The sequence below is a fragment of the Misgurnus anguillicaudatus genome, chromosome 2 (genome assembly GCF_027580225.2).
Source record: "Misgurnus anguillicaudatus chromosome 2, ASM2758022v2, whole genome shotgun sequence".
Classification (NCBI taxonomy): domain Eukaryota; kingdom Metazoa; phylum Chordata; class Actinopteri; order Cypriniformes; family Cobitidae; genus Misgurnus; species Misgurnus anguillicaudatus.
In genome coordinates, this window is record NC_073338.2 from 28,932,314 (window position 1) to 28,945,208 (window position 12,895).

The 12,895-nt window shown below is 38.7% G+C and overlaps 1 protein-coding gene across 1 annotated transcript in view; it reads left to right on the forward strand.

The window, feature by feature from the left end:
• The window catches only part of kifap3b (kinesin-associated protein 3b), a 36,958-nt gene that overhangs the window by 22,154 nt on the left and 1,909 nt on the right, over positions 1–12,895 (forward strand). Inside the window, exons 18-19 of the mRNA XM_073876357.1 lie at positions 4,144–4,309; positions 4,695–4,776. Coding sequence (XP_073732458.1) covers positions 4,144–4,309; positions 4,695–4,776 — 248 coding nt within the window. The remainder of the gene's footprint in view (positions 1–4,143; positions 4,310–4,694; positions 4,777–12,895) is intronic.

The window sequence follows — 12,895 nt, forward strand, 5'->3', positions numbered from 1 at the left end:
TGGGGAAGTGTTTCATTCACTTTATTAGGCAGCTTGTTAAACCTCGGCCACATGAAAGGGCGTGTGTGGGATCTGGTTTGTATCTGTGGTGACAGAGAAAGAGCAGATGGATAGTTCTGCTGCAGCATCATGACATGTTTCAGCCAAGGCTTGACAACAGTAAAAGCATGCAGGTTTACGTTTTTTTAATGCAATTGCTCGTGAAATTACAGCATGGAAATACTGATTTCTGTTGTGCAAATGACCCTGCTTGTATTTTAAGCGGGTGAGTGTTTAAGGTCGCACAAAGCTGGCTTGATAAGTTAGTGTGCATGTGTTTATGGGTGTTTGTGTGCAAGTTTACGCTCCCACTGGCCCTCTGGGTTTTGCATCAGGCTTTTTGCCTCAGGCTCCCGCGCGGTTCTGCTATGCTGTCCACATGATGAATGGACAGAGCAGAGAAAAGAGAAACAGGGCTTATTTACTCAGGTTCTGCCACAGGGGGCTTCGCCTGATTAATCTATATTTTCATTCAGCGGAGCGGGCGGCGGCAGGACGCCTCAGCGGGCCCTCAGACCCGGGGACAGAGAGTTGGCCTTCTACCCTGAGCTTCGGCACCTTCCCCTCTGCCCCCTCCAAAAACACTACAGAATGAACCTGAGCATGTCTAACATATTATCTTAGATTACAGCTGCTCTGAGAAAAAGACAAATGTATTCATTTTCTATACACAGTGTAAAAAGTTATTAAAAGAGTCGGTAACACTTTACTTTAAGGAGTATTCATAAGACTGACATGACACCTTCATAATCATGACATGACACGTGCCATGAACATGAAGGACATTTTTATGCACATTTATGAAAACAGTGGCATTTGTTCAATTATGTCATGTTTAATGCAAAGATGTCATTGTTTGAGATGTCTTTGTTATGACAACTTGACATAAACCAATACATCATAACTTGTCATAAACAAGGCATAGCAGAATAATTATCAAACTTAGGAAACGATCTAGCTTTATGGGTTAACATTACATTAAAATGTCATTTAAATGTCATTGAATGTTAATACTCTGTCAGATAATTTTATGGCAGCATCATGGGTGTTTTTCTTGACCTCGATTGCAGTGGTGCAAGTTTAATTTGTCATTAAAGTGTTAATACTGTCAAATAATTTTAAATACCTTAAAAAAAATGTTATGGACATGTCAAAAGATTATACTTCACTTTATGTATGTGCACAATACACACAGAGGGTTCTGAAATTTTCTAACGTAGAAGAAAAAACGAACAAAACGAATTAATTAATTTAATTAATTCATTTAATGTAATTTACTGTTTTTCTGTGATGGACCCAACGCTGCATGACTTAACACATTATTGTATTGTTTTCCTTTAATTTTAGGTGAATATGTTTTCAAATGCTATAAAATATAATTGTATAAATTTTAAATATTATTATTATTATTATTATTATTATTATTATTGTTATTGGATGATTGATTTAATTTTTTTAAACCCCTGGAGGGACCTTAAAAAATCATTATGAACTGAAGAATATTCACGACACCGTTTTGAACTATTTGACAGAGTATTAACACTTAATGGCATTGAAATGACAGATTATATTTTTACCACTGTAGTTGAGGTCAAGGAAAATATTCATGACGCTGTTATAAAACTATTTGACAGAGTATTAACACTTAATGACATTTTTATGACAAATTATATTTTGTATCACTGGTAAAAAGTTGTCAGTTATGTTGTCTTGGTAATGTCAAGTTGATATGACAGGCTATGATGTATTGGTTAATGCCATGTTGTCATAACTAACAATGTCGTCTTTGCATTAAAAATGACATAATTGAACGAATGACACTTAGGGCTCTATCTTACACATGGCACAAATGCAGCGCAATGCGCGACGCAAGTGTCTTTTGCTAGTTTCCACCCTGCGCAATTATAATTTTCACGTTTAGCGCCTCGTTGTTTAAATAGCAAATGCATTTGCGCCCATGGGCGTTCTGGTCTGAAAACGAGGTGTGTTCAGGCGCATTGTTGGCGCTTTGCTATTTTTTTGTTATTTAAAGAGCGCATTAGTAATATGCGCCTATAAACGGGACGACAACGTGGGTTTGCTTATCACACACATGAATGCACAGCAGCAAAAAAATGTTTTTAAATATGAAAGATTAAAGGATTGAATGTAAAATATTATTATTGAGTATCTTGGACATAAATGAGGACTAATTATGAGACGTTAGAAGGCGCAAAGAAGTAAAGTAACTTTGCCTGGTAAGTAAATAAATGCTTTGCTTTAAACAAATGCATCTGTTTTTAAATGTTTTTAAATGCTACCTCACGGATTTATTGTATATGATGACTCTGTACCTGTGGATATGGTGAGATGAGAAACATTTTTAAGTTATGCTTAAAAAAAACTTGTGACGCTGTCCAAGTGCTGAAACGTGCGGAGAGCCATTTGTAAATTCTTTATCTCCTGTTTGTAACAAATAAAGTATTTTTAGAGTACAAACCTTTTCTTACATACTTGTAAATTATTTTTTGATGATATTGGATAGCTATACATTTAAAGCAATTAAAAGCCTGCTTTTTGACTTTCATGACTAAAAGAAAACGGGTTTTAAAGGTTTTAATGAAAAAATAACAATTTCAATACAACTGTAAAATAACACAATTATTTAACATTAATCTTAAACTGGGGATCTTCTTCCTACACTTAGTTTTTCAGTATACAAAGTACGTCATCTAAATAGGGATTAGACATACATAGCACCAGCGCAACTGGCTTTTAAAGGTGATGAGAGCTGAGACTTTATTGCACGTTACGCCCAAAATACTCCCATTAATCATTAAAAAAATAGGACCAACTCTTTCCGACCATGCACTCGGCGCACAAACCATTTTTCCCGTCGTTAAGTTAGCAAAATTGGATTCAGACATGCCCATTTAGATGTTGCGCTGTGCGCTTTAGACAATGCGCTTAGATCATTAAAATAGGGCCCTTAATGACAGTTAAACATGCATAAAATCTCCTTCATATTCATGGCATGTGTCATGTCATGATTATAAAGGTGTCATGTCAGTCAGTTCGTAAATTCATTTACTTAAATGAAAATGTGCATTTGTATTATAAAGTCTTTAAAATCATGAAAATCAAACAGAATGTCAATTGCATTCCTTAATATTGCAATTGCTAATTTGGATTAATAGAATTTACATTTATGCATTTCTTAAAGGCATAGTTCACCCCAAAATGTAAATTTTGTCATTATCTATTCACTCTCGTGTTTGAGTGTTTTATTCTGTTGAACACAGAAGATATTTTGATAAATGATGGTAAACACACAGTGGACGGTTTCCATTGACTTCCATAGTAGGAAAAACATATACTATGGAAGTGTATGTCTACCGTCTGGATGTGTGCTTGCCATCTATTTGCTTAGATAAAAATTTGAAACTCATACAGTTGTAGAACAACATATGGGCGAGTAAATAATGACAAAATTTTAATTTTTGGGTCAACTATTCCTGTAAATTAAAGAGCTTGGCTAAAAAGCACAAAGGTGTTTTATAACTCTTGCTTGTCTTGGAATAACAGCAAGCCCATGGAGCAAAAGAAAAAGATGCAGACAGATTAATAGAGAGAGCCAGGGTAGGCAGAAAACATTTGGCTGTGGGCGACGTGTGTTGTGCGTGTGGCTCTCCACCCAGTCTGTGGGCTGTGCACCTTTAATCACTGACTTTACTGGGTTAAACCAGAGCTCTGTTTCTCCATGGCACCATCAGCAGCCACAGCCTATAGGGAATACCCTGCTCAGACAGTAGCCCTCATTGTGGGATAAAGTATATTTCTGATGAGAGGCTGCTGTGGAGGGTCCAAACTACTGTATGTTAGACTGTTGAAGGTATGCCACTGAAAGATTGCAATGGTAAAATGGTAGATTGCTAGTAGTGACAACGTATGGGACCTCCTCACACTCTGATATTGACTGGAAATCTCTTGTGGGAAGTAAAGTAGACGTTAACTTAAAAATTTATGAATTTGCACAGCTGTGTGTGGTATAATTTAGGTTAGAGGGGAGTAACGTATATCTTATGAATAAATATCAATGTCTGTATTCATGTGTGTTCCTTAAAGGAGTATGATGAAGAGTGGGGTAAGAAGATCCAAAGCGAAAAGTTTCGCTGGCACAACTCTCAATGGTTGGAGATGGTTGAGAGCCGACAGATGGAGGACACGGAGCCCTACCTGTACGGCGACGACCCCGATGCCCTGGAGCAGCCTGATCTTTTCTACAGCACGGGTAAGAAATCATGAAACCGCACACACCTACCATCTCATAGGGTAATATGTGAAGAACATGCCTTAAACCACAATAGACAGCCAGTGTTTACTCGTCTGGTTACATGACATGATGGGCATCCCATGCCACAACGTGACAGACGTTGAAAGCTAAAACCTTTCATTTAGATTTGTCCAATTTTCCACTAGAACTGCGATACTGTGTTTTGGCCTGATCGCTCGTTGAGTTGGTGTCATCAAAGGCTTGTCGTAGCGAGAGGTTGTCAGGAAGATAAATGAGACTGGCCGCTGAGAGGAAATGGCTCTGGTGGGCCGCTGTCTCATACGTTTGTTTGTTCTATATAATCTGTGTCTACATCGTTGTGTGTATGTGTGTGTCGCTACAGACGGTATGATGCCCCCTGAGCCAGGCCTCAGTCCAGACTTCTACAACCAGTTTCTCACTCAGAACGGAGACTTCAACGCCTGGTAAGTGAGCAGCTGTAACCCTCATCAGCCCTTTGAACTGGGTTCCTCCATTAAAAAAAGCCAACTTTGCATTTGCATAATTTATGATCTCAGTTTTGTCCAGTGATTACGTTAGGCTCAATACGAACAGTACAACTGCAGTTTGAACACCACCACTAAACCACTGCTGGCAGTGCTTTTATAGTTACAATATGGAAAACAATTTCCTTTGCTTATTTGAAATTGAAAAGAAAAATGGCGTTTTCCGAAACCTTCATATTGATGTAGTAACCGTGAGCACTTTAGCATATGGCTTATGTCATAGATATGTGTGTGTGTGTATATATATATATATATATATATATATACACATCATTAGTGGCTGTTTCTATGGCCAGTTTTGCAAAGTGTGTTTATCAGCTGTCAATATTAAGGTAAAATTAAATTTATTTATGAAAATAAAGTGTTGGTATATAAGCTATGGCTTGATTTGAAGGAAAACACCATCATTCTTCAATATTTTACTATGTTCTTACCTCAGCTCAGATAAATTAATACTTACCTGTCTTTTTTCAATGCGTGTACTTAATGTATGTACAGCGCATTTAGCCTAGCCCCATTCATTCCTTAGGATCCAATACATTTAGAAGCCACCATATATTGATGGAAGATTGAGCGAGAGGGGGAGTAATCAGGAGTGATAATGTTACTGTGATCCGAGGTCGAAGTGCTGCAAACAAAGTGCTCTTCAGCCATACAATATAGTTCTCATTTTTTATCTGCCACGTTTATTTTTTTGCCACCATACTTACTTGGGTAACTACTCATGTAAGAGTCTTTAAATAGGAAAAACATGGAAGTGTTTGGTGGCTTCTAAATTCATCCCTGTTTGGATCCTAAAGGGGGTCGCATACCGGACGCGCATGTCAGCGCCACGTTGAGTCGCGTCTAGGTCAACTCGGAGGTATCGTACACCGGAAGTGCACATTAAATAGCGTGATCTTAGTCAGATAGCGTCTACTTCAAAATGCAAAATATACGTTAGCAGCAAATGTTAATTGTTAAAGATTTGGGACAAATATGATGTTATTTAATGTTAAACTATGTGAGTGGCGCTCTGTGGCGCAACAGGGATTTGAGCAACTTCCTGAGTCAAAGCTGGGCGCCGCGGATAGGCGCCACCTGTCGGTGCCGGTGTGCGTATACTCATAGAAAACAATGTGTTCGATTTTTTTTTTTTTAGAACGGCGCGGATTGTTTTGATGGGCAAATCTGATAACCCTGCCATGGCGATCGATGAATACTCGAGAGCAAGTTGACTGTGTGTCCGAAACCGTAATTATACACGTTTGATAAAATGTTATAGACCCACATAACATTATACACCGTGTGCAGAATTATTAGGCATGTTGTATTTTTGAGGATTACTTTTGTTATTGTACAACTACAGTGCTCTTGCTCAATTCAAAATGTTAACAAACCCTCAAACCTGAACATTTAAGTAGTAAAAGTGAAATTTTGGCTTTCTTAAGAGAATATTTCTATGTACATCATTATTAGGCAACTATTAGTGTGCAGAATTATTAGGCAACTAAATGAAAAACAAAGATTTTACCATCTCACTTGTTTTTCTTCACCTGTTAAAGTGAGAATAATAAACTCTACATTTACAAATAAACATGTAATAAAAAAATATATAAACTCAGTGCCCAATATAGCCACCCTTCTTTTCGATAACAGTCACAAGCCTTCCATTCACGGATTCAGTCAGTTTCTTGATCTGATCTGAACCAACATTTTGTGCAGGGGCAACCACAGCCTCCCAGACACTGTTCAGAGAGGTGTACGGTTTACCTTCACTGTAAATGTCCTGCTTAAGAAGGGTTTAAAAGTTCTCAATAGGGTTTAAGTCAGGTGAAGAAGGGGGCCATGTCATTAGTTTTTCATCTCTAAGGCCTTTACTGGCCAGCCATGCAGTGGAGTACTTTGATGCATGTGATGGAGCGTTGTCTTGCATAAAAAAGTCTTCAAGAAAGATGCAAACTTTTTCCTGTACCACTGCTTGAAGAAAGTGTCTTCTAAACATTGTCAGTAAGTCTGAGAGTAGTTTTTTATTTCCATTTTCAACCCTAACTAGCTCATCTTTAATAATACTTGTCTGTGCCTGCCTGCCTGTATTGTAGAGAGCACTTTTTTCGGGCAGTGCTACGGGACAGGGTTTGCGTCTTTCGGGAAGACTGATTGTTTTGCAGGACAGCGCTCCATCACATGCATCAAAGTACTCCACTGCATGGCTGGCAAGTAAAGGCCTTAGAGATGAAAAACTAATGACATAGCCCCCTTCTTCACCTGACTTAAACCCTATTGAGAACTTTTGATTCCTTCTTAAGCAGGACATTTACAGTGAAGGTAAACCGTACACCTCTCTGAACAGCGTCCGGGAGGCTGTGGCTGCGTCTGCACAAAATGCTGGCCCAGACCAGATCAAGAAACCGACTGAATCCGTGAATGGAAGGCTTGCGACTGTTATTGAAAAGAAGGGTGGCTATATTGGTCACTGAGTTTATATATTTTCTTATTTTCTATTTTTTTATTAAATGTTTATTTGTAAATGTAGAGTTTGTTTATTATTCTCACTTTAACAGGTGAAAAAAACCAAGTGAGATGGTAAAATCTTTGTTTTTCATTTAGTTGCCTAATAATTCTGCACACTAAAAGTTGCCTAATAATAATGTACATAGAAATATTCTCTTAAGAAAGCCAAAATTTCACTTTTACTACTTAAATGTTCAGGTTTTAATTGTTAAACTAACCCGATACACCAAGACAAAAGTGTTTGCTAAAATGACATTAGTTACTATAGTTTAAAAATCTTTAATATTAAGTTAATACATAGGCTACAAAAGCAACATTCTCACCTGTAAAAGGTTAGCTCATTTTTTTCGGGAATATAAATATTCGAGAATGCAAATCTCTGCATGGTTTATGAACCAGAGGCTGCGCAATGTCGGGGTATCCTGCAAAACTGTTAGTGACGTCTGCAACTGGCGGACACGTCTACATATGTGGAGTGGTTCATATTCATATATATGGCTTACATCCTCTGTGCTTTATTCTGTATTTATTACACAGCACTCTAAAATGCTTGATTCTGATTGGTCAGTTGTAATATTCCAATGTATGTTATTCTGAGATAACAACCACCTAAAACTAAAAACACATGGCTGCAAATAATTTTGACCGGTACAGTTTCACATTACACAAAACTTTATATAAACATGTCTTTTAATAACATATATGACATTATATTTATAATTATTAAAAATCGGTTTTCCTCGTTGAAGGTCTGCATTCGTTCCTTACCTTACTTATGAGGTAAATAGCCGCGTAATAAGGGGGATGATGTACAGGCAGCAGGTTTTATCGCTACATAAGCCCGGTCAGTGTGATACAACTGTCTGGGCTTATTTCTGTGATAACAACCTGCAGCCTATACAGCAGCTTTGCATGAGTGTTGTTACTCATTTAGTCAGACAATCATAAAAGAGGTTAATTAACATATTCACACAGTAAGTCCTAAATGTACAGTCCATTCATGTTAGCCAACATAGTCCTCCAACTTTAATGACATCATTCTAATAATTGAAACATGAAACGCATAAGTTTTCAAAACATTTGGGCCAATAGAGGTCTATAGTGAGCACAGCTGTTCTCAGAGCTTCTCTGCCTCCATCAGTGGCATTCTTACGGCCCAAAAATAAACATACATTTCAAGTCTCACGCAGCCGAATATATCGTCCACATTCCTCTACAAACACAGACATACATAGGGATGAAATAACATTTCACCTCTCCATCCAGTTCAGTCATCGCGTCGGCTCTCTGTGAGGAAATGGATCCGTGGCTTGTGTTTGATACGCAGCTCTGATAGTCACATAGTCTAAACTTACCGTGATTGTACACGCTTGATGAGATCTCTTGTTTATTATAAGCTGTGTACTTTGTACAGAGAATGCACCGCTCGTCTGTTTGTTTTGGCTGGGTGGAGATTTGGGCACTTCGCGGGATGACGGGCGAGCGCTCGAGTCCCGCCGGGCTGAGGATTGGGGCGTGAGTCCAGATGGAGGAGTGAGCTCTCTGGCGGCTCTTTGTAAAGCGATACATTTCAAATATACAACGAGGGTTGGGGGGCAACGTTAGGGTCCCGGGATGAATGGTTTAATTTGAGTGGGCAGCTCTGAGTGACAGAGGTTACCATAATAATCAAATAGAGTCCCGGTCTTTACTTAAGATGATGTGAAACGATGCGTGTGAACGCAGGCTTTTGGTGTGGTTAGACTTTGCGTGCCAACCTAAGACAGGTATTTGATTAACTCGAGTAATCCGGCACGGCTCCCGTGGATGTTGTTTACGTTTGCGTAAGTGAGACCGAGAACGAAGACAGATGGGCGATGAGTCGAAGAAGTGTTGAATCTGTTAAATCTGGTCACTTGGAGCAGAGGAAGTGAGACACTGTCTGCAGATGAGCTTCTACGTCCCAAGGAAACCTCGCTCTGCGTGCGTGTCTTTTTGTGAGCTGATCGCACGCGCAGCAGACAAATCCGTCTTTATTCAAGCCGCGTGGGGCTGCGTGTCGCCAAGGTCTCGGGGAGCTAGGAGGAGAACGTAGGAGGAAAATAGAAAACAGGGATGTGAGAAGCAGTCAGGCGCACAGAAAAGAAAAAAGGGGGTGCTGTTGATTTGACACAGCCAAGGTAAGGCCATGTAACCAGAGAAGTGACAGGAATAGAAGATCAAAGCAAAGGCTGGAGAACAACTTGGGGAAAAAAGGCGGAGAAACGTCCTTTTATGAAAGTGCTGAGACCCGTTTCCTGTGCAAACACTCTTCTGAGCTATGAAACAATGTCTGGTTAAAAGGGCCTTTTTTTACGGGCACCCTTGGTCATATCAGTGCCGACCTGGCTCCCTATGAGCTGTCAGGCTCACCTCCACTCAGCTTTTATTGCTTTGTTTTGATGCCCTGTGGAGGAAGAGGTGACCGACTGGATCAGAATTGGACAGGAATGTGCTTGCTTTGGATCACAAACCAGGTCACTCTGATCTGTAGTACCACTGGACATAAAATAATAGGAAATGTTTGGGGTCTTGGGGTAGAAGAGTGTTAGTTTAGAAGAATCTGCTCAAATGAATGAATTTTAATGAATTACGGTGAAATCTCAATTACGGTAACATCCCAAAGCCAAGGGGGCATTCACATGCAGAAACTTCATTTTTGCCACAGAAGAAGTAGCATTACAAACGCTATGTCTAAAGGAAAATTTATATCGCTGTTCTTCAAATTGTTTCAGATATTTTCATGATAATAAACAATGTTTTGAATGATTTTGTTTAACGAGTGTTGCTTTTTTTAATGCACATTATAAACGACTCCGTAGTACACGCACAAGCTGTGCATGAAACACAGAATTGCAGCCTTGCGATTCAGAATTGATTTCAGACAGGCATTTTTAATGGGACACGCGATTAATCGTTACAGCCCTATGACTAACTGTGGGTTCACACCAGACGGGAGTTCAACGATTTGCGCAAGTAGATTAAATACAAAGTCAATGCAAAGACGCGATCAGATGGGTCCTCGCGTGGGGCGATGCGAATGACGCGATATGAGCGGCGTGATTGTCGCAATAACTGTGGGTTTACACCAGATGCGAGTTCAACGATTTGTGCGAGTAGATTATATACAAAGTCAATGCAAAGACGCGATCAGACGCGTCCTCGCGTGGGGCGATGCGAATGACGCGATATGGGCGGCGCGCTTGGTGTGAAAACGCGCTATTCGCCTCAAACGCGTCTTCACCCAAGTTGAAAATATTCAATATTCGAGCGAAAAATTCGCTTGACACGAAGTTAAATCCCGCGAGTAATCTAGAGCGAGCAACACGATGCGATTGCACGCTTCGAGTTTGGTTTAAACCCACTGTAACACACGCTATTAGCCTCAAACGTGTTTTCGCCCAAGTTGAAAATATTCAACTCGAGCGGAAAATTCGCATGACACGAAGTTAAATCCCTCGAGTAAACTAGAGCGAGTAATGCGATTTGTTTCGTTATGTTAAGTAGGGGTGAGCGGGGCACAAACTAATGCTGGGTTAATTGTAACGCAGCTACTTTACATATTTACACAGTGCTGAGCAATTTGTGATTTTAGTCTTTTTCTCTTACTGTCAGAAGATGATCTCCTGTGAATCTGGGAAAAGTTTTGATGTGTTTTGGTTAAGATATTGTTTTGGAGGCATAAAAGTACATTTCTTCATCTTATGTTTTTTTTTTTTTCGATTTCTGAGTTGGGTGTGTAAGCCACCAAATCCAACCTTATATTATTTAATCACTGTCTTGTTACCTAAAACATAACACTATTTTGAAACATGACAGCAACTCTTACAGTAGTAACTGATAGCTGGTATTGAAAACATTTTTACACAGCAGGGTTAGTTGTCACACAGTGTTACCATTAAGCCTCCAGTATACAACGATAATGAGATGAAAACAATTTGAATACTTTTAAATAAAATGATAACTGTTAATACAATATCAGTGGAAATCACAATTATAATTTACAATTAAATCACAATTATAATTTTTTGTCTTTTTTGTGCAGCCTTTAAAAAAATCTATTTATATGCATTGCATAATACAAGGATGGTTAAATAGAGGATCATGGACGATAACGGTATGATAACAAATTTGTAGCAGATATGTGTGTGTGTTGATTTAGTAAAAAATGATTAATTTAACTTAAAAAAAATTAATTGACCAAAGTCAAAAAGCGTTAGGTTGTGCCCTGCTCTCCCCTATATATACCATGTTATTTGAATCTACTTTTATAAATCCTCTTCTATAAATAATAATTTGAAAAAAACCCTCTCTGGTGAACACTTATCCTAAGATTAGATTCACTGAGTTCATTGTGTCCTAAGGTGAAGTAAGATATAATAACTATAAATTCTCCCAGCAATCAGCTTGTACTAAGTTTTGGAAGACTGTATTTCAAACTGATGAACGGTTTTAGGTGAGCGTCTGGGGATGAAGGCTAAGTGCAGAAGTAACAGTCACCTACAGGTGCTGTGGAGCTAAAGACCCCCAAAGCGTGAATCCTTCTTACCTGCTGCTCAAATTCATCCTGACAGATCCAACAGGCCAAAAGGAAAAAGACATATTTTAGACGGTGAAGTCTGTGAGAGTCGGGGTGCTAAGAGGGGCTTGCTGTATTTGATTACTGAAGGTCATACAAGGCTAAAAACAACACATTGTTATGTGGGCACATAGGGGGGAGCAAACAGCTCATAATTTAAAGTCTGTAATACCTGTTTGGTGAAGGGAAGGGAGAGAGAGAAAGAGAGAGAGAGGCAGAATGAGCCAACAGGCAATTTTTGGAGCAATTAACATCATTTTTAGAAACATGAACTAAATCTCTCATGTGATCTGCTTTATGTGAAGCATAGTAGTGCCTCCTAAATTACAACCACGTTTTGTCTTCATTACTTGATACTTTTCTCATTTCCTTTAACAAGATTAAAAACTTACTTAGAAATTACTTACTTAGAACTTAGAAATCTCTTTTATAAGAGACTGACATGGCCAAGAGAACAACGAATTTACAGTGTCGAGCTCAAAATTATACAACATTTACGCATTTGGCAGATGCTTTTCTTCAAACTGACTTCATTATTATGTGTTCCCACGTGATTCGAACCCACAACCATTGTGCTGCTAAAGCAATGCTTTACGAATTAAGTTTGAGGAACACAGTTAGAAATCATACAACGATTTCAAGGGGATAGAGTCTTTTATTTAGTCTTTTATTCATTTAGTAGTGGGAGCATGGACAGCTTTAAACAGACTGAACTTACGGAAAGTCGTGGTAAAGTCACGTAAAATTTGAATCATTTATTCAAATTCAGCTTTTTTCGTGCATTGAGCACGAATGTCTTTTTTGTGACACTCGCACGACTTTCTTTTTCATGTCATTTTATGTATTGTTTTCTTATTGTTTTTTACTATATTCTTACCATTGTCACTTGGGGTTGGGGTTAGAATCACTTTTTTGTTACATTTTTAGACATCCTAACCTAAACCCGTA